At 46.0% G+C, this 23,970-nt stretch overlaps 1 protein-coding gene across 1 annotated transcript in view; it reads right to left on the reverse strand.

Moving 5' to 3' along the window:
* Positions 1-952: 952 nt before the first annotated feature.
* Positions 953-23,970, reverse strand: part of GRID1 (glutamate ionotropic receptor delta type subunit 1) — a 662,424-nt gene continuing 639,406 nt past the window's right edge. Inside the window, exons 15-16 of the mRNA XM_024731429.1 lie at positions 19,985-20,225; positions 953-1,566 (exon numbers count right to left, since the gene is read on the reverse strand). Of these exons, the coding sequence (XP_024587197.1) occupies positions 1,138-1,566; positions 19,985-20,225 (670 nt within the window). The 3' untranslated portion in view covers positions 953-1,137. The remainder of the gene's footprint in view (positions 1,567-19,984; positions 20,226-23,970) is intronic.

Consider the following 23,970-nt stretch of genomic DNA (forward strand, 5'->3'; position numbering starts at 1 on the left):
TACTTGTCTCCACATCACACAAAGTTATGCTGTTCTTTCTCTCAGAGCTACGGCTTCCTCTTACCTGAACCAACATGATCCCTTTGATCTACTCTGGGCACTCCCATCACCTAGAGCACTAGTCTGCTCACCTGGGATACCTCCCTCAACTCCTCCAACAGGATCCTTTTACCTGAAACCACGGGTCTCACATCCAAGGGAATATCCTCCCCCTACCTGGCTTCTCATCCTCCCACCTCACCTGATCCACACATCACACCTCACATCTCCCTAGCCCCACAGACAAGGCCAAGCCCACCTCTGCCCAGTCTTCAGAGGAAATGATGGGACCTACCCTCCTTCTCCCAGATTCCATCACTTGTTGATTCTTCCAATTAGGAAAAGAAAGTAAAAAACAAGGCCAACAGGATAAACCTAGAGCATGTCGGCCTCAGAGCCCTCAGAGTCGGTTGCATTGGCCTGGTGCTTCTGTTGGGTCCACAGCACACTGTGGCATGCAGTAGAGTGACCAAACAGGACTGTCCTGTGTCCCGGGAGCCTCCTCAGTCCCAGGCTGACTGGCACAGTTGATCACCCTACAGCACAGGGACCCAGGGGTCGGACCAGCGCTGACTTGAGGCTCACCCTTTATCGACCCAAGAGGACTAAGGGGAACCAAGGGCCAGGAACGGAGGAACATGGCAGGAAACCATGGGACAGGGCAGCAAGCAGCAATTGGGGCTCCTCTAAAGGGACCGGCTGCTTACCTTCCTCTCTCCGCCAGCAGGGGACATCCTTATCTGATCGCCCCTCCTGCCCTCGCCCTCAGAAAGGCCCAGGAACAGGGGGCTTCTTTGGCACTTCAGAATGATCACAAGTAATTTGCCTTTTTATTTATATAGAACAAAATTTACAAAGTCATTCATACAGTTTTTGTGGTTTTTTTTTTTTTTTTACTGACTTCGAAAATTGGGAATATTCAAAATACACTTTTACCCCACTCCATTCTGTCATTATTTACACATATATACAAGAAAAATGAAAGAGTCTCTGTGTGTGTATGCACGTGTGTGTGTGGCTTGTGTTGTTGTTTTCTGGTATTAAAAAGCTCTGCTGGTCGGGTGGGTGGATGGGTGGGCAGGAGGGCAGGCGGTGCGATCAGATGGAGGTGCCGTGGGAGGTGTCCAAGGCCTCCGGGAGGACGCCTCCAGGCACGGGCTGGAAGGACATGGGGATGGGGGTCTTCACGGGGCTCTGGCGGAACAGCCCCCCGTTGGGCGACCTGTGTTTGCACTGCATGGAGGGCATGGTGGCCGAACTGCTCAGTGGCAGAGGCAGGCTGCTGCTGGGCCCTGACGAGAGTGTCCGGCTAGCGCCGTGGCTGCTTTGCTCCGGCAAGAAGGTGCTGACCGAGAGCTGCGTGTTCTGATACTCCCGCGCTGGCTCCAAGGCCTGGCTGGGAGCCAGGCCCCCCATCTCCAGGGCCGAGAGCTCAATGGACGCTGGGGAAATCTGCTTGTGAGCAATGTCTTCATCCATTAGACTGTTCATGCGCCGATGGACCTGCTCCAGATTCACCTCTTTGTCCTGCAGGGAAAGCACAGGAGGGTCAGGCCAAGCCCTGACAGGAGCCCCGATTGGCTTTCTGAAAACTCTGGGAGGCTGTTCAGCCTGCTGGGCACTGGGTGAGCATGCCCCCATTTCTCCCACCTCCCCTCAACTGCATGGCCAGCCCTGTTACCTGGGGTACCAGTAGCCTGGGACTCTGCCCCCAGGTAGCAAAGACCCATCTGCCACCTGCCCCCAACCCCCGCCCACGCTCTGCTTAGAACGACTGTCACACCCAGAGGCAAGCCTTGGGAGAAGATGCTTCAAACAACTGGCGGAAACAGCAGGAGTCCCATGGGAATAAAAGGGAATGGTCCTTGAGCTCCTAACGTGTCCCATGGATTTGCCAAAAGACCTGGTGGGATCAACCCCATCTTATGCAAAAGGAGGCTTGGGTTCAGGAAGGTCAATGGCCTCCCAGATTCATAACCCCAGTGAGCGGCACAGGCAGCACAGGAAGCCCGGAGCATTCAAAATCTCCAGAGATGCCAGGGAGGGGGCATGTCCCCGTCTGGAGTCTCATGGGGCTGGGGTCCTGGATGAGGATGGGGGGTGGGATGGTGAGGGAAGAGACTTCCCAGGGGTCAGCTGACTTTTCTGGTATCATGAGGGTTTGAGGCTGCCGAGATAGGTGACCCTCACACACCTGACTCTTTCTCCACATGGTGCACGGCGTCAAGGAAGTTGTTTTGTTTGTTCAATTATCTATTTGCTTAAGAGAAGAAGCAGAACAAATATCACTGATATTTTGTCTACAGTGTCAGAATAAATCAAAGAGGCCAAACTACTTGAAAGCTCCTTAAAGAAAAAGACCATGTAATCTACTTCCTCAGTTTCTCCCCAGTGACCTGGGGTACAAAACCAGGTGTCCATGGAAGAGCCATGCCAGCCCCTCAGTGAGCTGTTAGAAGTTGCAGTCCTATTTTCAGGAGTATTAGTGTGGATGTACCAGGCAAGGTTATTCCCATTGCCTGTGCTTCCCTGTTGTCAAACTGCATAAGCAATACCAAGTCAAAGCTCTGCTCCAAGACAGAGCATCACAGGCTGTCTAATGTCAACAACCATATAGCAGAGAGAGAAACCTGTCTCCTGCCCACCTTGTAGGCTTGTTAGAAATACCACGAAATGTAAAAGCCCTGAATGTACTTTCAAAAGTAAAAAGGAGACACACAAATCCAAGGGCCATTCCAGTGGCTGCTTTGGGCTCCTCTAAGGCTAGTGGGAGAGGATATTCCCCAGGAAGAGGCAACCCTAAATAACTGGCATGAGCTCCCCTCTCATAGGAGAGTACATGGGGTTGGTTAAGTTTCATCCCATTAAGTCTCATTCCAGCCTTTCTCAGGCAAGGAAGCTGTCTCTGCAGACCACTCCATGCTCCCTATCACCCTGGCGTGGAGAAGGCAGGACCACTGCTCTCTCCACAACTTTGTTGAGTTCATGACTAGCACACAGGGCTTGGCTTCTGGCAGGACACCTGCTATCTTCCCCAGAACCTTTCCCAGAACAAGAAGACTGACAACACCCATACAATAATGAGGAACACATTCGAGGCCAAGAGGAAACCTGAGGATAAGAAATCCAACTGGTTTGAGGGTGGAAGGCACTATGAGAAGTGGGTCATGTCATAATGGAAGAAATCGTTGACATGGCCCCATGGGCAGAGCCAAGCTTCCAGTGATCTGAAGCCGAAGCTCAGCAGAGCTCAGCTCACTGTTGCTGGGAGACTAGCTCCAAGTTAGGGACACCTCTGGGTGGCAAGTATGATGGGTGAAATTGGGGCAAGTGGCTAGAGAGTACCAGGCCTTTATTTAGACTAAACATGGTGCATACAATGTCTTTCACTGACTCCTTCAACAGTCTGTAAAATGTTTAGCAAACTAAATCCAAGTTCTCTTCTTAATTAAGTTACAGCATGGTTGATCCAGCTCTGTGCTACCTTGCTCTTTTCCGTGTATCATTTCTATGCTTTGTTTCTATTCTTGAATATTAACTATTTTTAATAGTTGTTAAAGTGTTATATTAGGCACTGGCTGTTTTACTGCTATCAAGCATCAATTCCCCCTTCCCAAGAAGACCATGATTTATTTTCCTTGGGGGAATCACTTTTTCCCCACTAGATAACAGTTTGGCAGTGCCCTGCCTACCTGTAGCCAAAAGGCAGGACCGTGACCCAGGTAAGGACAAGAGAAATGGATCTGAATCCTGAACAAAGAGATAAAGAGACAGAAGATGGTTGACGGTCCATCCATGACAGCAGTAGTGCTTCAAGAAACTTTCTACTCTGTGACCACCTCCTGGATTTTGCCTCCCAGCCCTCCAAACAAGCCTTGACTTCTGCCCATCACCGAGCATGCTTCTCCAGCCTTCTCATGGCTGCTGTGAGCTGCTGATAAGCTTCTGATGCCCTGTTTCATGTGTGTCAGCCAAAGTCAGTGCCACAGCTGTGTTGGTAAATATTTGTATCTATGGGCTATTTTCATTTCAAAATACATGAAGGGCAGAAGACAGGTACCAGAAAGCCTGGAAGCTGGAGAAAGTGAAGGAGAATTTCAGACACTTTTGAAGCTTAATAATATAAACTTCCCTTCTCTTTGCAGCCAGCCAAGCTCAAAGAATGGACAAGCCAAGGGCTGGCAGAGCCTTTAGCCTAAAGAAAAATTGATGACCAAGTGAGTGGTCCTGGGATCACTGGAAGAACTAGTTGGTTGCATAATCTTGCCTTTTTCTCCTTTCTATTTTCTTCTCAGGGCTGTAAGAATCCTTTTGAGGACAGAAATAAGTAGTTTAAGAGTAGACTAATTTGGAGTGTGAGGTGAGTGTCTTGGTCTCAGCTGTGTTCACTCTAGATTCTGGCAGTTAAAGGAGAGGGCTTGGCCCCCTTTTTTATAGTCAATGGAACACTTGGCCAGGACAAGTGTTCAGATGCTCCCCATGTTTTGGGGGTCGACAGGTAGAGAATGAGAACTTCCTGTCAAAGAAGGCCAGAGGGAGACAGAGAGTTGAGAGTGGGAGCAAAGTGAAAGGAGCCCTCTTACCTAAAGCCAGGGAAACAGACATAAGGAAAGCTGTGGGAAGACCAACCAACCAAAATCTTCTGGAGAAATGGGAGCAAAAGAGGTCACCCTTTTGATGAAATCCTTCACTAGTGAAGGACAAGGGAGAGGAGGTTTGGGGGCAGTATTATAAAAGTGATAGGTCACAGGCATAATTATATAATAATCTAGCATAATTATCACAGCTCTGAGGGGTTGACCAGGTAGTATCAAAGCATCTAGAATAAAGACCAGCCCAGAGTGTGGATGTGAAGACAATCCAATACCCTAGAATGCGGATTTTTGGAGGAAATAACTTGAATAAATAGCATTTATTTTGTGTTTTTTTTTAACATCTTTTTTTCCACTTATTATTAGCACTTGACATGAGGGGGAGAAGAAGGAGGATGAAATTTGGAGTCAAAGGTTGAGTGAGATTTGAGTCTGGCTTCCGCTAAGACACACAATCTATCTGGGCCTCCATTCTCTCCCCTATAACAGGGCAGTTGTACTAAAATCTGCTTCCTAGGAGCTGGGTAAAGATCAGGGAAGATGGTGAATATAAAAGCAAATGTTGTGATAATTGTACAAATATTTAACAACATTAATAATATTTGCTGCAATTGATAAGATTGAAAAATATTTCCCTAATCTTGCGTACCCGACTCCTGAGGCCTTTCTAAGATGGGTTGCTTTTTTAATTTTTATTGTATCATTCCCTATGTCATTTAAAAAATTTTTTATTGTAATTTTTTATACAGCAGGCTCTTATTAGTTAACTATTTTATACATATTAGTGTATAAATGTCAATCCCAATCTCCCAATTCATCACACCACCACCCCAAAGCCACTTTACCCCCTTGGTGTCCATACGTTTGTTCTCTACATCTGTGTCTCAGTTTCTGCCTTGCAAACCAGTTCATTGGTAGCATTTTTCTAGATTCCACATATATGAGTTAATATACGATATTTGTTTTTCTCTTTCTGACTTACCTCACTCTGTATGACAGTCTCTAGGTCCATCCACGTCTCTACAAATGACCCAATTTCGTTCCTTTTTAGGCTGAGTAATATTCCATTGTATATATGTACCACATTTTCTTTATCTATTCGTCTGTCGATGGGCATTTAGGTTGCTTCCATGACCTGGCTATTGTAAACAGTGCTGCAATGAACATTGGGGTGCATGTGTCTTTTTGAATTATGGGTTTCTCAGGGTATATGCCCAGTAGTGGGATTGCTGGGTCATATGATAATTCTATTTTTAGTTTTTTAAGGAACCTCCATACTCTTCTCCATAGTGGCTGTATCAATTTACATTCCCACCAACAGTGCAAGAGGGTTCCCTTTTCTCCACACCTTCTCCAGCATTTGTTGTTTGCAGATTTTCTGATGATGCCCATTCTAACTGGTGTGAGGTGATACCTCATTGTAGTTTTGATTTGCATTTCTCTAATAATTAGTGATGTTGACCAGCTTTTCATGTGCCTCTTGGCCATCTGTATGTCTTCTTTGGAGAAATGTCTATTTAGGTCTTCTTCCCATTTTTGGGTTGGGTTGTTTGTTTTTTTAATATTGAGCTGCATGAGCTGTTTATATATTTTGGAGATTGTTTGTCCATTGATTCGTTTGCAAATAGTTTTTCCAATTCTGAGGGTTGTCTTTTCGTCTTGTTTGTAGTTTCCTTTGCTTTGCAAAAGCTTTTAAGTTTCAGTAGGTCCCATTTGTTTATTTTTGTTTTTATTTCCATTCCTCTAGGAAGTGGATCAAAAAGATCTTGCTGTGATTTATGTCCAAGAGTGTTCTTCCTAAGTTTTCCTCTAAGAGTTTTATAGTGTCCGGTCTTACATTTAGGTCTCTAATCCATTTTCAGTTTATTTTTGTGTATGGTGTTAGGGAGTGTTCTAATTTCAGTCTTTCACATGTAGCTGTCCAGTTTTCCCAGCACCACTTATTGAAGAGGCTGTCTTTTCTCCATTGTATATCCTTGCCTCCTTTGTCATACATGAGTTGACCATAGGTGCGTGGGTTTATCTCTGGGATTTCTATCCTGTTCCATTGATCTATATTTCTGTTTTTGTGCCAGTACCATATTGCCTTGATTACTGTAGCTTTGTAGTATAGTCTGAAGTCAGGGAGTCTGATTCCTCCAGCTCCGTTTTTTTCCCTCAAGGCTGCTTTGGCTATTCGGGGTCTTTTGTGTCTCCATACAAATTTTAAGATTTTTTTGTTCTAGTTCAGTAAAAAACGCCATTGATAATTTGATAGGGATTGCATCGAATCTGTATATTGCTTTGGGTAGTATAGTCATTTTCACAATATTGATTCTTCCAATAAATGAACATGATCTATCTCTCCATCTGTTGGTATCATCTTTAATTTCTTTCATCAGTGTCTGATAGTTTTCTGCATACAGGTCTTTTGTCTCCCTAGGTAGGTTTATTCCTAGGTATTTTATTTTTTTGTTGCAATGGTAAATGGGAGTGTTTCCTTCTTTTCTCTTTCAGATTTTTCATCATTCGTGTATAGGAATGCAAGAGATTTCTGTGCATTAATTTTGTATCCTGCAACTTTACCAAGTTCATTGATTAGCTCTAGTAGTTTTCTGGTAGCATCTTTAGGATTCTCTATCCATAGTATCATGTCATCTGCAAACAGTGACAGTTTTACTTCTTGTTTTCCAATTTGTATTTCTTTTATTTCTTTTTCTTCTCTGACTGCCAAGGCTAGGACTTCCAAAACTATGTTGAAAGATAGTGGTGAGAGTGGACATCCTTTTCTCCTTCCTGATGTTAGAGGAAATGCTTTCAGTTTTTCACCATTGACAGTGATGTTTGCTGTGGGTTTGTTGTCTATGGCATTTATTATGTTGAGGTAGATTCCCTCTATGCCTACACTCTGGGGAGTTTTTATCATAAGTGGGTGTTGAATTTTGTCAAAAGCTTTTTCTGCATCTATTGAGATCATATGGTTTTTATTCTTCAGTTTGTTAATATGGTGTACCACATTGATTGATTTGCATATATTGAAGAATCCTTGCATCCCTGGGATAAATCCCACTTGATGATGGTGTATGATCCTTTTAATGTGTTGTTGGATTCCGTTTGCTAGTATTTTGTTGAGGATTTTTGCATCTATATTCATCAGTGATATCAGTCTGTAATTTTCTTTTATTGTAGTATCTTTATCTGGTTTTGGTATCAGGGTGATGGTGGCTTCAAAGAATGAGTTTGGGAGTGTTCCTTCCCCTGAGAGTTTTTGGAAGAGTTTGAAAAGGATGGGTGTTAGCTCTTCTCTAAATATTTGATAGAATTCACCTGTGACGCCATCTGGTCCTGGACTTTTGTTTGTTGGAAGATTTTTAATCACAGTTTCAATTGCATGACTTGTGATTAGTCTACTCATATTTTCTATTTATTCCTGGTTCAGTCTTGGAAGGTTATACCTTTCTAAGAATTGGTCCATTTCTTCCAGGTTGTCCATTTTATTGGCATAGAGTTGCTTGTAGTAGTCTCTTAGGATGCTTTGTATTTCTGTGGTGTCTGTTGTAATTTCTCCTTTTTCATTTCTAATTTTATTGATTTGAGTCCTCTCCCTCTTTTTCTCGATGAGTCTGGCTAAAGGTTTTCCAATTTTATCTTCTCAAAAAACCAGCTTTTAGTTTTATTGATTTTTGCTATTGTTTTGTTTCTATTTCATTTATTTCTGCTCTGATATTTATGATTTCTTTCCTTCTGCTAACTTTGGGTTTTGCTTTTTCTTCTTTCTCTAGTTCCTTTAGGTGTAAGGTTAGATTGTTTACTTGAGATTTTTCTTGTTTTTTGAGGTAGGTTTGTATAGTTATAAGCTTCCTTCTTAGAAATGCTTTTGCTGCATCCCATAGGTTTTGGATTGTCGTGTTTTCATTGTCATTTGTCTCTAGGTATTTTTTGATTTCCTCTTTGATTTCTTCAGTGATCTCTTGGTTAGTTAGTAACGTATTGTTTAGCCTCCATGTGTTTGTGTTCTTTACGTTTTTTTCCCTGTAATTCATTTCTAATCTCATAGCATTGTGGTCAGAAAAGATGCTTGATATGATTTCAATTTTCTTAAATTTACTGAGGCTTGATTTGTGACCCAAGATGTGATCTATCCTGGGGAATGTTCCGTGCACACTTGAGAAGAAAGTGTAATCTGCTGTTTTTGGATGGAGTGTCCTATAAATATCAATTAAATCTATCTGGTCTTTTGTGTCATTTAAATCTTGTGTTAGGTTATTAATTTTCTGTCTGGATGTTCTGTCCAATGGTGTAAGTAAGGTGTTAGAATCCCTCACAATTACTGTGTTACTGTCAATTTCCTCTTTTATAGCTGTTATCATTTGCCTTAGGTATTGAGGTGCTCCTATTTTGGGTGCATATATATTTAAATTGTTATGTCTTCTTCTTGGATTGATCCCTTTATCATTATGTAGTGTTCTTTCTTGTCTCTTGTAACATTCTTTATTTTAAAGTCTATTTTATCTGATATGAGTATTGCTACTCCAGCTTTCTTTTGATTTCCATTTTCATGGAATATCTTTTTCCATTCCTTCACTTTCAGTCTGAATGTGTTCCTAGGTCTGAAGTGGGTCTCTTGTAGACAGCCTACAGACGGGTCTTGTTTTTGTATCCATTCAACAACCCTGTGTCTTTTGGTTGGAGCATTTAATCCATTCACATTTAAGGTGATTATCGATATGCATGTTCCTATTACCATTTTCTAATTGTTTTGGGTTTGTTTTTGTAGGTCCTTTTCTTCTCCTGTGTTTCCCACTTAGAGAAGTTCCTTTAGCATTTGTTGTAGAGCTGGTTTGGTGGTGCAGAATTCTCTTAGCTTTTGCTTGTCTGTAAAGCTTTTGATTTCTCTGTCGAATCTGAATTTATCCTTGCTGGGTAGAGTAATCTTCCTTGTAGGTTCTTCACTTTCATCACTTTAAGTATATCATGCCACTCTGTTCTGGCTTGTAGAGTTTCTGCTGAGAAATCAGCTGTTAACCTTTTGGGAGTTCCCATGTATGTTATTTGTCATTTTTCCCTTCTTGCTTTTAATAATTTTTCTTTGTCTTTAATTTTTGTCAATTTGATTACTTGATTTGATTACTTCATGGACTTGGGTGGCTATTTCCTTTCCCATATTAGGGAAGTTTTCGACTATAATTTCTTCAAATATTTTCTCATGTCCTTTCTCTCTCTCTTCTCCTTTTGGGACTCCTATAATGAGAATGTTGGTGCACTTTATGTTGTCCCAGAGGTCTCTTAGAGTGTCTTCATTTCTTTTCATTGTTTTTTCTTTATTCTGTTCCATGGCAGTGAATTCCACCATTCTGTCTTCCAGGTCACCTCTCTGTTCTTCTGCCTCAGTTATTCTGCTATTGATTCCTTCTAGTGTATTTTTCATTTCAGTTATTGTATTGTTCATCTCTGTTTGTTTGTTGTTTAATTCTTCTAGGTCTTTGTTAAATAATTCTTGCATCTTCTTGATCTTTGCCTCAATTCTTTTCCGAGGTCCTGTATCATCTTCACTATCATTATTCTGAATTCTTTTTCTGGAAGGTTGCCTATCTCCACTTCATTTAGTTGTTTTTCGGGGGGTTCATCTTGTTCCTTCATATGGTACATAGTCCTCTGCCTTTTCATTTTGTCTATCTTTTTGTGAATGTGGTTTTTGTTCCACAGGCTGCAGGACTGTAGTTCTTCTTGCTTCTGCTGTCTGCCCTCTGGTGGATGAGGCTATCTAAGAGGCTTGTACAAGCTTCCTGATGGGATGAACTGGGGATGGGTAGATGTGGGTGTTGCTCTGGTGGGCAGAGCTCAGTAAAACTTTAATCTGCTTGTCTGCTAGTAGGTGGGGCTGGGTTCCCTCCCTGTTGGTTGTTTGGCCGGAGGCAACCCAGCACTGGAGCCTACCCAGCTCTTTGGTGTGGTTAATGGCAGCCTCCAGGAGGGCTCACGCTAAGGAGTACTTCCCAGAACTTCCACTGCCAGTGTCCTTGTACCCGTGGTGAGGCACAGCCACCCCCCACCTCTGCAGGAGACCCTCTAACACTAGCATATAGGTCTGGTTCAGTCTCCTGTGGGGTCACTGCTCCTTCCCCTGGGTCCTGACGCACACAGTACTTTGTGTGTGCCCTCCAAGAGTAGTGTCTCTGTTTCCCCTAGTCCTGTCGAATTCCTGCCATGAAATCCTGCTAGCCTTCAAAATCTGATTCTCTGGGAATTCCTACTCCTGTTGCTGGACCCCCAGCTTGGGAAGCCTGACGTGGGGCTTAGAACCTTCACTCCAGTGGGTGGACTTCTGTGGTATAATTGTTGTCCAGTTTGTGAGTCACCCACCCTGTGGTTATGGGATTTGATTTTATTGTGACTGTGCCCCTCATACCTTCTCATTGCAGCTTCCCCTTTGTCTTTGGATGTGGGGTATCTTTTTTGGTGAGTTCCAGTGTCTTCCTGTCAATGATTGTTCAGCAGTTAGTTGTGATTCCGGTGTTCTCGCAAGAGGCAGTGAGAGCACGTCCTTCTACTCTGCCATCTTGAACCAATCTAAGATGGCTTTCTTAACTGCAGTCTTTTCCTGAGATGGCTGCCTGCTCCCCTCCGCCTGGAAGGCCTTTCTCTGATCTTTTCCTTGAATAAACAGCATTTTAAAATCCATATTTTTTTCTTGCCTCCAATTAAGGACAAATGAATCAGTTCCAAGAAGGGCTGCAAAGGTGTGCAGTGGGTCTCATCTTCCACTGAGATTATTCATTAGCCTGTAACCTTTCCTCATCGGGACACAGAGAAAATGTCCATACCCATTGAACAAACTTTCCAAGGAGACCTTCCTACTCCAAATGGCAGTCAAGAAACCCATTCTCTCCACACCAGTGGGACCTCATTCTATTCAACATCTATTACTGCTGGTCGATCCAACACAAAATCAAACCTGGGAAAAAGAGGATGCCATCATGAGCTTCCTATATTGGTTGTTTAACTGCACAAGAAAATGAGTAGAACTAAGCCAAATACCTCCTTATCCTCTCTGAAAAACACATGCAGCCCATTTCTGAGTCTCCCAATATGTCCCATTAGGTGTCTGTTTATGGGGCCAGAGCTGAAGTGCAGAGGATTGGGAAAAAAACACCTTCTTTGGAAACACTGTCTTCTTGGATCAGATTGAGCACACATCAAGCCATTTCTGGTGGCCCCCTGTCCAAGGAAATAGGAGGCAGACATAATCCACCTGCTCAAGGAAAGAGGCAGGAGTGATTTGAATAATTATCTATATTTTAGACAAAATGGGGCATTCTATTATGTTATGCAAATTCAAATAATGGACTTTTTTATATGCACTACATCAGTTTACATCCTCATTATATCAAGGTTTCAGTGTTCAACCAGGTAATGACAGCTGTGGAAAAAGACTTGGAAGCTTGCTGTTGCATTCATTAATTTACTGTAAGTAACTGACCTAGTTAAACAGCCCTGAATATGACACAAAATTCATTGATGGCATTTATCCATGAATCCGGCTGAATTCCAGTTCTGTGTTTGTTACCTCATATTAAACATGACAACATATGCACCAACACAGGTTACTGTAGACCCTCTCCCAGCTATTGTCTTGCAGAGAGATAAAGTTCTGTAACTGAGCCTCTGTTCACCAACATGGAAATAAAACACTGTACTGGAAAATGGTAATTAACTAATCTATCATCTTTGCAACAGCGGGTTCCAGGTGGGACTCATTAGAACTGACTTTGTTTGGAGTCCATTGGCTCCTACTTTAAGTTAGGCAGGAACAAAATGTAATGAGGGACTTCCCACATGACTGGGATGGCTGTAGGAGGTGATCTTCTATTACCGCAGACCAACCAGGTAGTAAATAAGACCCAGCTGGCTGGGAGAAACACCATAAACATGATCTTCTAAAGTGTTGCTCCAAAGAATTGCTCCAACCCAAAGGGCTGGGCTGGGGATCTGAGAGTAACAGCCGGGTATGAGCAAAGAAGCTGAACTTTAAGCCAATGAAGTGGTCTCAGGGGATGAGATGGGCAGTATTTCAGAACGTTAGAGAAAGAGTCCTGATGAGCTTATTTGCAGATTTTGTAGGGGCAGACAAGGAAAGGAGGGAGCTAACAGACACCTCCCATCATACGTGGTAGCAGCAGGTACACACGGGGTGGAGAGACTTGCTCACGGTTACACAATTCTATGGTTAAGTGGAGCACCAGGATGAGAGCCCGTGTTTACCTGGTTCCAAAACCTGAGTTCTTTTCCACTCATTTTCCCCTTGGCATGATGGTGTAGACCACTGGTTTTCATCCTTGACAGGACAGCAGAAGCACATGGGGAGCTTCTAGAAATTACAGTTGTCCAGATCTGCCTAATATGACCCTTTGGGGAATGGAGCCCAAGCATCTGTATTTCTAAAAAGCTCCAGAATGAATCACCTCTGATGTGCAGCCAGAATTGAAAGCCATTGATCCAGCTGCAATAGTTCCACAACAATTTAACATTAATAAGATTTTCTTTATAGGATCCTAGACTGGTTCATTCATTCGATAAACACTTTCGAGCTCCTACTACCAGAAGAGCTAATGTTCTTCGTGAAGCATCCATCTTGGTCCCTGGCACACAGAAGGTGCTCAATAGTTTGTATTCATCACCACTTAATAAGAGGTCCCACCGTTCCAGAAACTGAGCAAAGTGATAGGAATGCAGAGGTGGAGAAGAGCCAACAGACTCAAAGCAGAGATAGGCAGGTAAACCATTAGTGGCAATTTGGAATCCCACCCAACACTCAATCCTGAGTGTTTACACAGGGAGGTAAGAAGGCCCGTGGAGATGGGCAAGGGAGGTTTTACAGAGCAGGGTGACGTCTGAGCTGGTTTTGAGCTACACACTGGTGTACGGTAAGTGTTCAGTGCCTTCTTACTGAAAGGCCGTGAGTGAAGGGCTGAAACACACATTCACTGTCTTTACCCTCTTTCCCAGGGATCTGATATCAGCAGTATAGCCACTGGGCCAGGATCCATTTTCAGCAGAAGCTCTGAACCCCTCTGGTTAGGACTAACCCTAATCCTAACCCCTCTGCGGTTCAGAGGATGTAAATGCCTACCTAGGAGCCAGGATCCTGGCTCAGGGTCAGGATCACTGGTCTACACTCTTTATCCGCAAACCATCTGGAAAGGCTAAGTAGGAACCCCTGCTCCTGCACACTCCTGATGTAAGGCCCAGTGGCAGACACATCATTCCTCTCCCAGTTCTGCCACTGCTATTTCTGAGTCCCATTTCTCCAGGGATAGGGATACCTTCCTCAAATGTTGTTGAAGAGAATCAGGAGAGTTAAGAAGATAACATGGGAACCTGAGAATCATGTGGTGGCCTTGGAAAAAACAAAAAAAGGCCCAGGTTCAGCTCTGAATCCATGGGGTGGGGCTTGGGAATCCATATTTCTAACAGTGCTGCAGAGGCAGAGTCCAGGCCTGGTTTGGGAAGGCTTCTTCTTTTTTTTTTTGCCATACGCGGGCCTCTCACTGTTGTGGCCTCTCCCGTTGCGGGGCACAGGCTCCAGACGCGCAGGCTCAGCGGCCATGGCTCATGGGCCTAGCCGCTCCGCGGCATGTGGGATCTTCCCGGACCGGGGCACAAACCCATATCCCCTGCATCGGCAGGTGGACTCTCAACCACTGCGCCACCAGGGAAGCCCCCTTGGGAAGGCTTCTTAATCTCTCCCCATCTGAGAAGCAACAACAGTGGTGGTGGTGATGACTATGACAATGACAATGACCAGACCAGCTGCCATGTTGTGAGCTGGCCTATGGAGAGGCCCATGTGCAAAGATGTCAATGATGGCCTCTGGCAAACAGCCAGTGAGGACATGAGGCCTTCAGCCCAATGGCCCATAAGGAAACGAATCCTGACCACAAAAACAACCATGTGAGTGAGCTTGGAAGTGGATCTGTCCCCAGTATAGCCTTCAGATGAGACCCCAACCCTGGTCAATAACTTGATTACATGTTTGTGAGAGACCTTGAGACAGAAGACCCAGCTAAGCTATGCTTCCATTTCTGAGCCAAACTCTGAAATAATAAATATTTTACGTTTTAAGAAAAGAAAAGAAGATAACATGTAGTTTTCCTGGCACAGAGAAGGTGTCCTAAGATGTGACTCCTCTTCCTGCAGCCCTTTCTGCCCATCACAAGGTCCTTGGGAGGGAGCAGCCCCTTGGCCACCATTCAACAAAACCGTTCCCATGGGTCAGCTGCTACTTAAGGCAATTTACACACTGTCCCTTGTTGAACCTCAGAGTGACACTGTGGGGTTAGCATAAATGAAGAGGGCAAAGGTGCAGGAGAGAAAGCCTCTACATGGAGTCGAAGAAGCACTGGAGGATGGAGGCAGGGAAAGGTGTACATTTGAGGGGAGTGTCCTTAGCAACAAATCTCCCATGGAGCACAGGAGTGTGTTGTGGGCGTTTGCAGACGGAAGCTGGACCACTGGACAGAAAAGAGGGGCTTGGCTGCTGCTTCACCCCTGCTGCCTGGCCACCCTGGCCTCTGTCAGCCCCTGACAGAGGAAGCAGAGACTGGGGGAAGGCAAGGCAGGAAGCAACAAGAATTCCAAGCTCCCAGCCTAGTGACAAATGATTCATCCCTCACTTCTCATGTCATCTCCCATTTGTGCAGTTCTCATCTTTATTTCATGAATATTTTATTCTCAGAGCAACGGCTCCACTTTCCCCATAAATCTAGAGGGTGGCTCTTTACTGCAACTGCGGAGCAGGATGCACTCACCTGCATTGGTTAACTACATAATCGTCTGATTCCTTAGAAAAAATATGACCTCAAATCCATGTGAATATTAAGAGGTTGAATGCACTTTACTACTCTTCCCGAAGTAGGTGTCTAAACTCTGACGATGTCGCAGCATAAGCTGTTAAATACGACTTAGGACTCCACCCAAAGACAGGTTTCTGGCTCTTAAGAAATACGGCCAATGCCCCAAAATGAAGCATTCTCAGCTCAAGCAGACACTCTCACCTAATTGCAAATGCTGCTCCATAAAATACAGGCAACCAGTAATACAAAGCGGTTCTGGATTAAATACCATCATTATTTGTCAAAGTTTTCAATATATGCTTCTAAAATCTGTTGTTTCAACCCCTTTCCTGGCTCCTATTCCCTATGTGATGAGGTATAAACCCCTTGGTCTGGCATCTAAGTCCTTCAGAGCAAGTCCCTGCTTTGCACTCCAGCCTCCTCTACTCCCATCTCCTTGCTGATGCCCCAGAGCTCCAGGAGGCGTGACGACTTTGTCTGTCCTGTGCTGGTCACCCTCCCCCAAAGCAAGCTCCAATCTCCTCCAGCTCGAGGATTAGTACCAATCCTTCAACACTCAATTCCAACAAGCCCAAGCCCCAGGAACTCTTCACTAACCAGTATCCCTACCCTCTGTGACCCAACCATGCCCTGGCTGGGCTGGGTGCCCTTGAGCCCTTGATGGAAACTGTGGCTCATTCCAGGGTGGCCCTGATCAACGGATGACGGAGACCGCTTGGCTGACCTCTCTGCCATGTCTGCCCTCTCTGCCATGTCTGCCCATGTAGAGCTAAGCCCCCTAAAGCCAGGAACTATGTCCTTACAGGGATACTTACTAAAGAAATGAGGAAAGGAAGGGAGAAATTTCATTTGAAAAGCAGAAACCTATAAAAACAGGAAAAAGATGGAACAGTTCTTCCTTTTACCATGTAACACCCAAAATGGCTAGAGGAAAGGCAGCCACTGTGTTTTATTCAACCCGCCTCTACATCAACTCTCATTCCTATCCAGAAGCATGCTGGCATCCCCAGGCAGAAAGTTCCACATTTTCTAAGCAGGAATACTGTATTTCATTCTCTTGTGCCTGAGATCCTGGGCTTATGTAGAAGCCAGAAAGGAAGCTAGGAGGCTTTCCAGGCAAGAACGGAGCTGTTCCTCTCAGGGAGGTCATCCCTTGGTCTCCTGGTCTTTCTCTCTTTTTGCCTCTGTCTTCTATGCCTCTCCAGTGATCCCCCCCCACCTCTCTCTCTCACACACACAGCCCCTTTGACAATTCATTCTGCTGTCCAGGCTGGATCTGGCACTAGATACTGAACCAGGGGATGTGAAGTGACAGTGACTAGAAGCAACAAGGATGGACTCACAAGGGACATTCTGGGTCTGAGCCTGTGTCGTCTGGTCTCCACACTGCTCACAGCAGCCCAGAATGATGCCTCCATGACATTGCAATGCTCACCCAGCTGGAAAAGCTGTCCTCCTCCCCTAATCAAAGGGACATTTGTATAGAGGGACATTTGCTGTAAACTTCATTGAAGGTTTTCCAGTAGCAAAAGAAGCTTGGCAATCATGAGAAAGAAAAACGGAGCTGGAGGAATCAGGCTCCCTGACTTCAGACTATACTACAAAGCTACAGTAATCAAGACAGTATGGTACTGGCACAAAAACAGAAATATAGCTCAAAGGAACAGGATAGAAGGCCCAGAGATAAACCCAAGCACATATGGTCACCTTATCTTTGATAAAGGAGGCAAGAATATACAGTGTAGAAAAGACAGCCTCTTCAATAAGTGGTGCTGGGAAAACTGGACACCTACATGTAAAAGAATGAAATTAGAACACTCCCTAACACCATACACAAAAATAAACTCAAAATGGATTAAAGACCTAAATGTAAAGCCAGACACCATCAAACTCTTAGAGGAAAACAGGCAGAACACTCTATGACATAAATCACAGCAAGACCCACCTCCTAGAGAAATGGAAATAAAAACAAAAATAAACAAATGGGACCTAATGAAACTTCAAAGCTTTTGCACAGCAAAGGAAACCATAAACAAGACCAAAAGACAACCCTCAGAATGGGAGAAAATATTTGCAAATGAAGCAACTGACAAAGGATTAATCTCCAAAACATACAAGCAACTCATGCAGCTCAATATCAAAAAAACAAACAACCCAATCCAAAAATGGGCAGAAGACCTAAATAGACATTTCTCCAAAGAAGACATACAGATGGCCAAGAGGCACATGAAAAGCTGGTCAATATCACTAATCATTAGAGAAATGCAAATCAAAACTACAATGAGGTATCACCTCACACCAGTTAGAATGGGCATCATCAGAAAATCTGCAAACAACAAATGCTGGAGAGGGTGTGGAGAAAAGGGAACCCTCTATTGCAGCTCTATTTACAATAGCCAGGACATGGAAGCAACCTAAGTGTCCATCGACAGATGAATGGATAAAGAAGGTGTGGCATACGTATACAATGGAATATTACTCAACCATAAAAAGGAACGAAACTGAGTTATTTGTAGTGAGGTGGATGGACCTAGAGACTGTCATACAGAGTGAAGTAAGTCAGAGAAAAACAAATATCGTATATTGACACATATATGTGGAATCTAAAAAAAAGAGAAGAAAAGAAAATTGTCAGAAGAACCTAGGAGCAAGACGTGAATAAAGACGCAGACCAACTAGAGAATGGACTTGAGGATACGGGGAGGGGGAAGGGTAAGCTGTGACAAAGTGAGAGAGTGGCATGGACATATATACACTACCAAATGTAAAACAGATAGCTAGTGGGAAGCAGCCGCATATCACAGGGAGATCAGCTGGGTGCTTTATGACTGCCTGGAGGGGTGGGATAGGGAGGGTGGGAGGGAGGGAGATGCAAGGGGTAAGAGATATGGGGACATATGTATATGTACAACTGATTCACTTTGTTATAAAGCAGAAACTAACACACCATTGTAAAGCAATTATACTCCAATAAAGATGTTAAAAAAAATAAAAAAGAAGCTTGGGACAGGACCATTAACTGTTCCTGTCAGTGGGTTTTCCTCAAATCTCTTCCTTCCTCCTCTCATATGGCCCAGGGGTGACAGGAGACCCCTGAGTCTGTGGGAGACTCCGGCCTTGCATGGCCTTACATGAAGGTATGCAGATAGCATGAGAGGAAGATCGAGGTCCTCAGAACATTTCAGACATGTTGAGTCAAACAGCAAGCTCTTTCCAGCAAAATCTAAGCGTGATGACAGAGAGCTCACTGCCTGGTATGAATGGAGGGTCTGTCCTCACTCCCAGTCATGTCAGGGGCTCTGTTACAGACTGATGTATGGGGCTGTGGTCAGCCAGCCTTTCTAGGCTGCAGAGATGTTGGCCATGGTGATGCTGCCTCTTTGAATGCTGGTTCTGGTTACTTTAGTGCTTCTTGTTTGAAATTTACCCCTGTTTGTATCAACATAATCTTTTTTTTTTTGCGGTACACGGGCCTCTCACCGTTGTGGCCTCTCCCGTTGCAGAGCACAGGCTCCGGACGCACAGGCCCAGCGGCCATGGCCCACGGGCCCAGCCGCTCCGCGGCATGTGGGATCTTCCCGGACCAGGGCACGAACCCGCGTCCCCTGCATCGGCAGGCGGACTCCCAACCACTGCACCACCAGGGAAGCCCTATCAACATAATCTTTAAGTGGAGCTATGACTCAAGAATTAGCTGAGGTATATGTATCAGGTAGTGACAGCCCTGCAGTGGAGTGGCTGGGCTTGTGCTACAGTGCCTGTGTGCAGGTTTCGACCAGGAGAGCATCATTACCAAATGACGCTCCTCGCCACCCTTCCCTAGAGGCACTGGCTCCAGGAGAACTTCGTGAAGACTCTACAGACAAGAAAAAAAAAAATCGATCTTGAAGATGAGCAAAATCCAAAGAGCAGGAAGTGTGGAGGGCAGAATCAGCTTGTAGTTGGTACCCACGGTAAGGACATGTGCCCAGAACCTAGAGTCAGAACAGAGCCCCAGTGGTCCCTGTGCTGGGTGTGCCTGGAGGGACGCGGGCAAGGCTGGGCCCTGCAAGGAGGAGGAAGAGAGGGAGAATGGATGATGGGGGGCGGGGGCCGGTCCTCCCTCCCATGCTGGGGGAGCAGGGCCCATGACCCTTGATGAACCAAAGAGAACCAGGAAGGAATGCGGTTTCCTCTCTTACCCTACAGCTGGTCTCTCCAGGTCAGGGTGGAGGCACATGGGCGGGGCAGGGTAGGGAAGGCGCTGTTCATGCTGTACCCGCTCTATAGATAAATACACGACTTTAGTGGCCATTGCTGGCGCCTTGGCACTTGCTCGAGCGTGAAAACATTCCTTACATTTGTTATCTGGCTTTCAAGGCAAAATAAAACAATGATACCATCCCCCCTATAAAACACTGCTGTCTCCAGACAAGTGGCTTGGGTAAATACCAACTGGAAGAAAACCGCCCACCGAGTGGCCCAGTGGGACTCTCCTGCCTCTAGGCTGCAAAAAGGAGAAGTAGGGCCCAGGGCACGGACCTCTTTGGGGGTCTCCTGGTGGCACCGGTTGCTGTTCCACCATAACTCCAGGGCGGCCACCAGGCAGGCGAGGAGGAGGCCAATGGCCAAGATGCAGAAGACCCCAGCAAAGCTGTGCAGCTTGAGGGACTTGCCATCCGCCTGGGCGCTGGCATGGCTGGTAAGGTCACAGCGGCCCGTGTGCGGCCACCACTTCTGCTTGAGCACATCCAGGTCCCCAGTGTCCTGAAGCTCCAGGATCCTGCAAGATACAATCCACATGAGCCACAGCCCTGGCCTCACTGACACAGCCATGGGGGCCCTGGCCCCTTCCCCCCCATGCCGGCCCCTCCACAAACAATGCTGAACCATCATAGTGGCTCTCTGCCTCAGCTTTTCCTTCCGAATCCACTCTCCACTCTGCAGGCAAAGCACCCTTCTCAAAACACTCCTCAGATTTTGTCACTTTCCTCCTCAAAGCCTTGATGTCCTCTCCCACCCTGTCCCACTGCCCATGGACGAAGTCCAACAGCAAAGTACATAAGGACCCTTGACATGGGATCCTGGGGCAAGCTCTGAGGATAAAATCAGGAAATACAGAAATGCATGATGCAATCACTCAGACTGTGGACCCACAGAAAGGCTTTCTTTCAAATGTCAATAACTATATCCTAAGTCTCTCCCACTAGGATTCATCAAATCATTCATTCGTTCATTGATTTGAGGAGCATCTGCACTGTGCCAAGTATGATGTTCAACACTGCTGCAAGTATGGTCCAGAGCAGGGGTCCCCAACCCCTGGGCCATGGACCAGTAGTGGTCTGTGGCCTGTTAGGAACCCGGCCCCACAGTTGGAGGTTAGTGGCGGGTGAGTGAGTGAAGCTTCCTCTGTATTTACAGCCGCTCCCCATCGCTCGCATTACCTCCTGAGCTCTGCCTCCTGTCAGCATTATGGTGAGTCGTGTAATTATTTCATTATATATTACAATGTAATAATAATAGAAATAAAGTGCCCAATAAGTAATGCGCTTGAATCATCCTGAAACCATCCCCGCCGACCCTGGTCCACGGAAAACTTGTCTTCCATGAAACTGGTCCCTGATGCCAAAAAGGCTGGGGAAGTGCTGGTCTAGAGATACTTACCCGGACACTGAAACAATTAGAGCAATCAACGTGGAGTCAGAAGCTGTGATCAATACAAAGAAATGAAAGTAGAAGTGCTAAGAAAGGCACCCATTGGGAGGGTGGCCTGGACTGGAGGGTGAGGGGAGACTTCATCAAGGAGGTGAAAGGTAAGCATAAAATAGCTCACAGGGGTTTAGCATACCTGTGTGCCAGGAAACTGCCTAAGTGCTTGACAGTGTTTAATTCTCATGTCAACCCTTTGGAAAGGCTACGTCCATGGTCGCATTTTTATAGAGAAGGATACTGAGGCACAGAGAGGTGACATATCTTGCCAAGGTCATTTTGTGGTTGGCAAGGATGGCATTCCACAGGGAAGAGGAAGAGCCTTCCTGAGACTAGAACCATGGTTGGAAGTCTTGTCTAGGGTGAGTGTATGAGAAGCTAAAATGTGGCAGGTGAGGCTATAGACGGTGGGTGAGGAGGAGGATGTGAGTTGAAGTGAATGAAACAGGCAGAGCCAAGAATGTGGGCTCTGAGAAGGTATGAGGGGAGCCTGGCGTTTATCCTTCTCACAGAGGTGCAGCAACGCCCCCTGCCCCCGTATTCTCCAGGTCGGTGTCTGGATGGCAGTTCTCCTTTGTTGTAGTATTTCATGGACTCTTTCTATAATCCAGGGGTCTGGACAGGGAGCCCGTGGTAGCTGGCAGCCCCCGGGCTCCTCACACCGAAGCTTTTTTATTTGTGGAGGCCAGACACTTTTGGCCTGGTCCATGGTCATCTATTCAGGTGACAACACCCTCGGTGGCCTCTCTGAGCCTTCTGGGTATGCACAGTTCAAGAGCAGTGGTTCTTGATGGTCAGGAGAAGCTCATGGCCAACTGGCCACTTGAGCAGACTCTGCCCTGGACCTGAATTGCAGGCCAGCTGTGACCACAGGCTGAAGCTGAGCTCAGTTAGCAATCATGGGCTGTGACTGTGGAGAGGGAGGGAGACAGCCCAGAGGGGGTGCCCTGCCCTGTCAGCACCTAGGGGCCAGTGTAGTGTGGCATCTCGCCGGCTGGGTACAGCCTGGCTCTGTGCAAAGAATCTGCACCAATCCCAGCTGGGTGTCCTTGGACAAGTGACTCGCCCCTACTAAGCTTGGCTTCCTCATCATTGCAAGATTGACCCATGATTACTGCGAGCTGAGTAGATCCTTTGGATCTCCATGGCTGCCCCTGAGCAAGCACAGTGGCCGGCACAACTTGAGCCATCAATGGATATTTGTTGCATCGATAATGTACGAATGTATGAACTGAATCACGAAAACTAACCTGAACTAAAGTGGCTGTGGTGAGATAATGAGATAATGTCGGCTAAGTGACTAGGGCACAAGTCAGCACAAAAGACTTAGAATTCAGCTTGGTCATTGAGATAAAGGCATGATTTACACAGGCATTTGGGGTCGCACTTGGTATGCCATAGGTCTCTTCTGTGGCACATGCCATGATTAACTGGGCAGCTGCAGGGTCCCACTACCTCCAAGTGGCTCTGGACGTATTAGGGAAGCTGCATGTCTGTACGTCCACTGGCTCATGCTGAGTGGCCGGTACGTACGTGTCTACTGGCAGTTCCGAGTAGGCTGGGCCTCCTGGCAGTTACGGGAAGCCCAGGGCTAGGTATGCAGGACGTCAGGGCCTTCAAGAGGACTCGTGGTTGGGCTACTGGCTCACCATGGAGAAGCAGCAGAGTTTTAAATTTATTGCCACAGATTCTGCTCTGATGGACACCAGTCAAACCCAGACTCTGCCATCACACTAGCCATGTCAGGAAACCTCTCAACTTTAGCTTTTGTATCACTAAAGTCGGAGATCATAACAAAAGTGAGAAAGGCTGGGACCTGGGACCCTTTACCGGAGTGCTTGTACTTGTACCTGGACAAATGTCTGCTGGAGTAACAGAACACAAAGAAACTGTAACGGACTGAAAATAACTGCATGCATGTGCAGTCGGGGCCGTTATGAAGAGTAAGATACAAAAGGGCCACAAACCAACTGCTGCTTCTAAGTTTCAGGGAGCAAAAGCAGGGTACTGCACACGATCCCTGCACACAGCACCACCACAGGGGTGGGCAGACCACCTAGGCCAGCCCTCCAGCCAGACCCACCCATCCGCCCCCACCCTTACCCCATTTAAGATACAAGCTTGCCCCCCTCCCCACCCTTGGGGAGTGAGCAAGGGACCTTTGTCTTGTTTTTGCTCCCTCCTGCTATAGCACGAGTCCCAGTAAAGCCTTGCCTGAGTTCCTTGTCTGGCCTCTTATCAACTTCTATTGATTCAAGAGTCCAAGGACCCAGGTCGGTAACAAAAGCACCTACCTCACAGAATTATCACAACCAGATGAAAAGCGGGAACACATGGGACCACTCAGCTCAAGAGCTAGCAAGCAAGAAGAGCTCCATAAAGCGGGTCAGTATGGTACCACCCTCTGGCACCATACTGACCAGCAGCCCTATCCATCCAATGTTGACACAAGCTGCCTTTTATTGAGGACACAGTAAGGACTGATCATTTTACATTGTTTTAATCCTCACAAGAGCCTGCGAAGTAGTTCTTATGTTTACAGATCGAAGACCTGAGGCTCAGAATCTAGATGGCTTGCCACCAGTTGCAATTAGCAAGTGACATAGCTGCTCTTCAGGGCTGGGTCACGCTGACCCGGGAGGCCATGCTCTCTCCAGAACACCAAGCTGCTAAGTGCAGTCAGCCTCCTCTCTGAGAGTCACCTCCAGCCTAGGGGATGGTGAGACTCCAACAAGAGCGGGGCCAGAGGGCCGGATTCCCACTCTTGCGCTCATTAACTGCAGGAGGCTTCATTTTGCTGATGCTTCCCTTCTTCCTGC

Source organism: Neophocaena asiaeorientalis, unplaced genomic scaffold, assembly GCF_003031525.2.
Source record: "Neophocaena asiaeorientalis asiaeorientalis breed wild unplaced genomic scaffold, Neophocaena_asiaeorientalis_V1.1 scaffold714, whole genome shotgun sequence".
Lineage (NCBI taxonomy): Eukaryota > Metazoa > Chordata > Mammalia > Artiodactyla > Phocoenidae > Neophocaena > Neophocaena asiaeorientalis.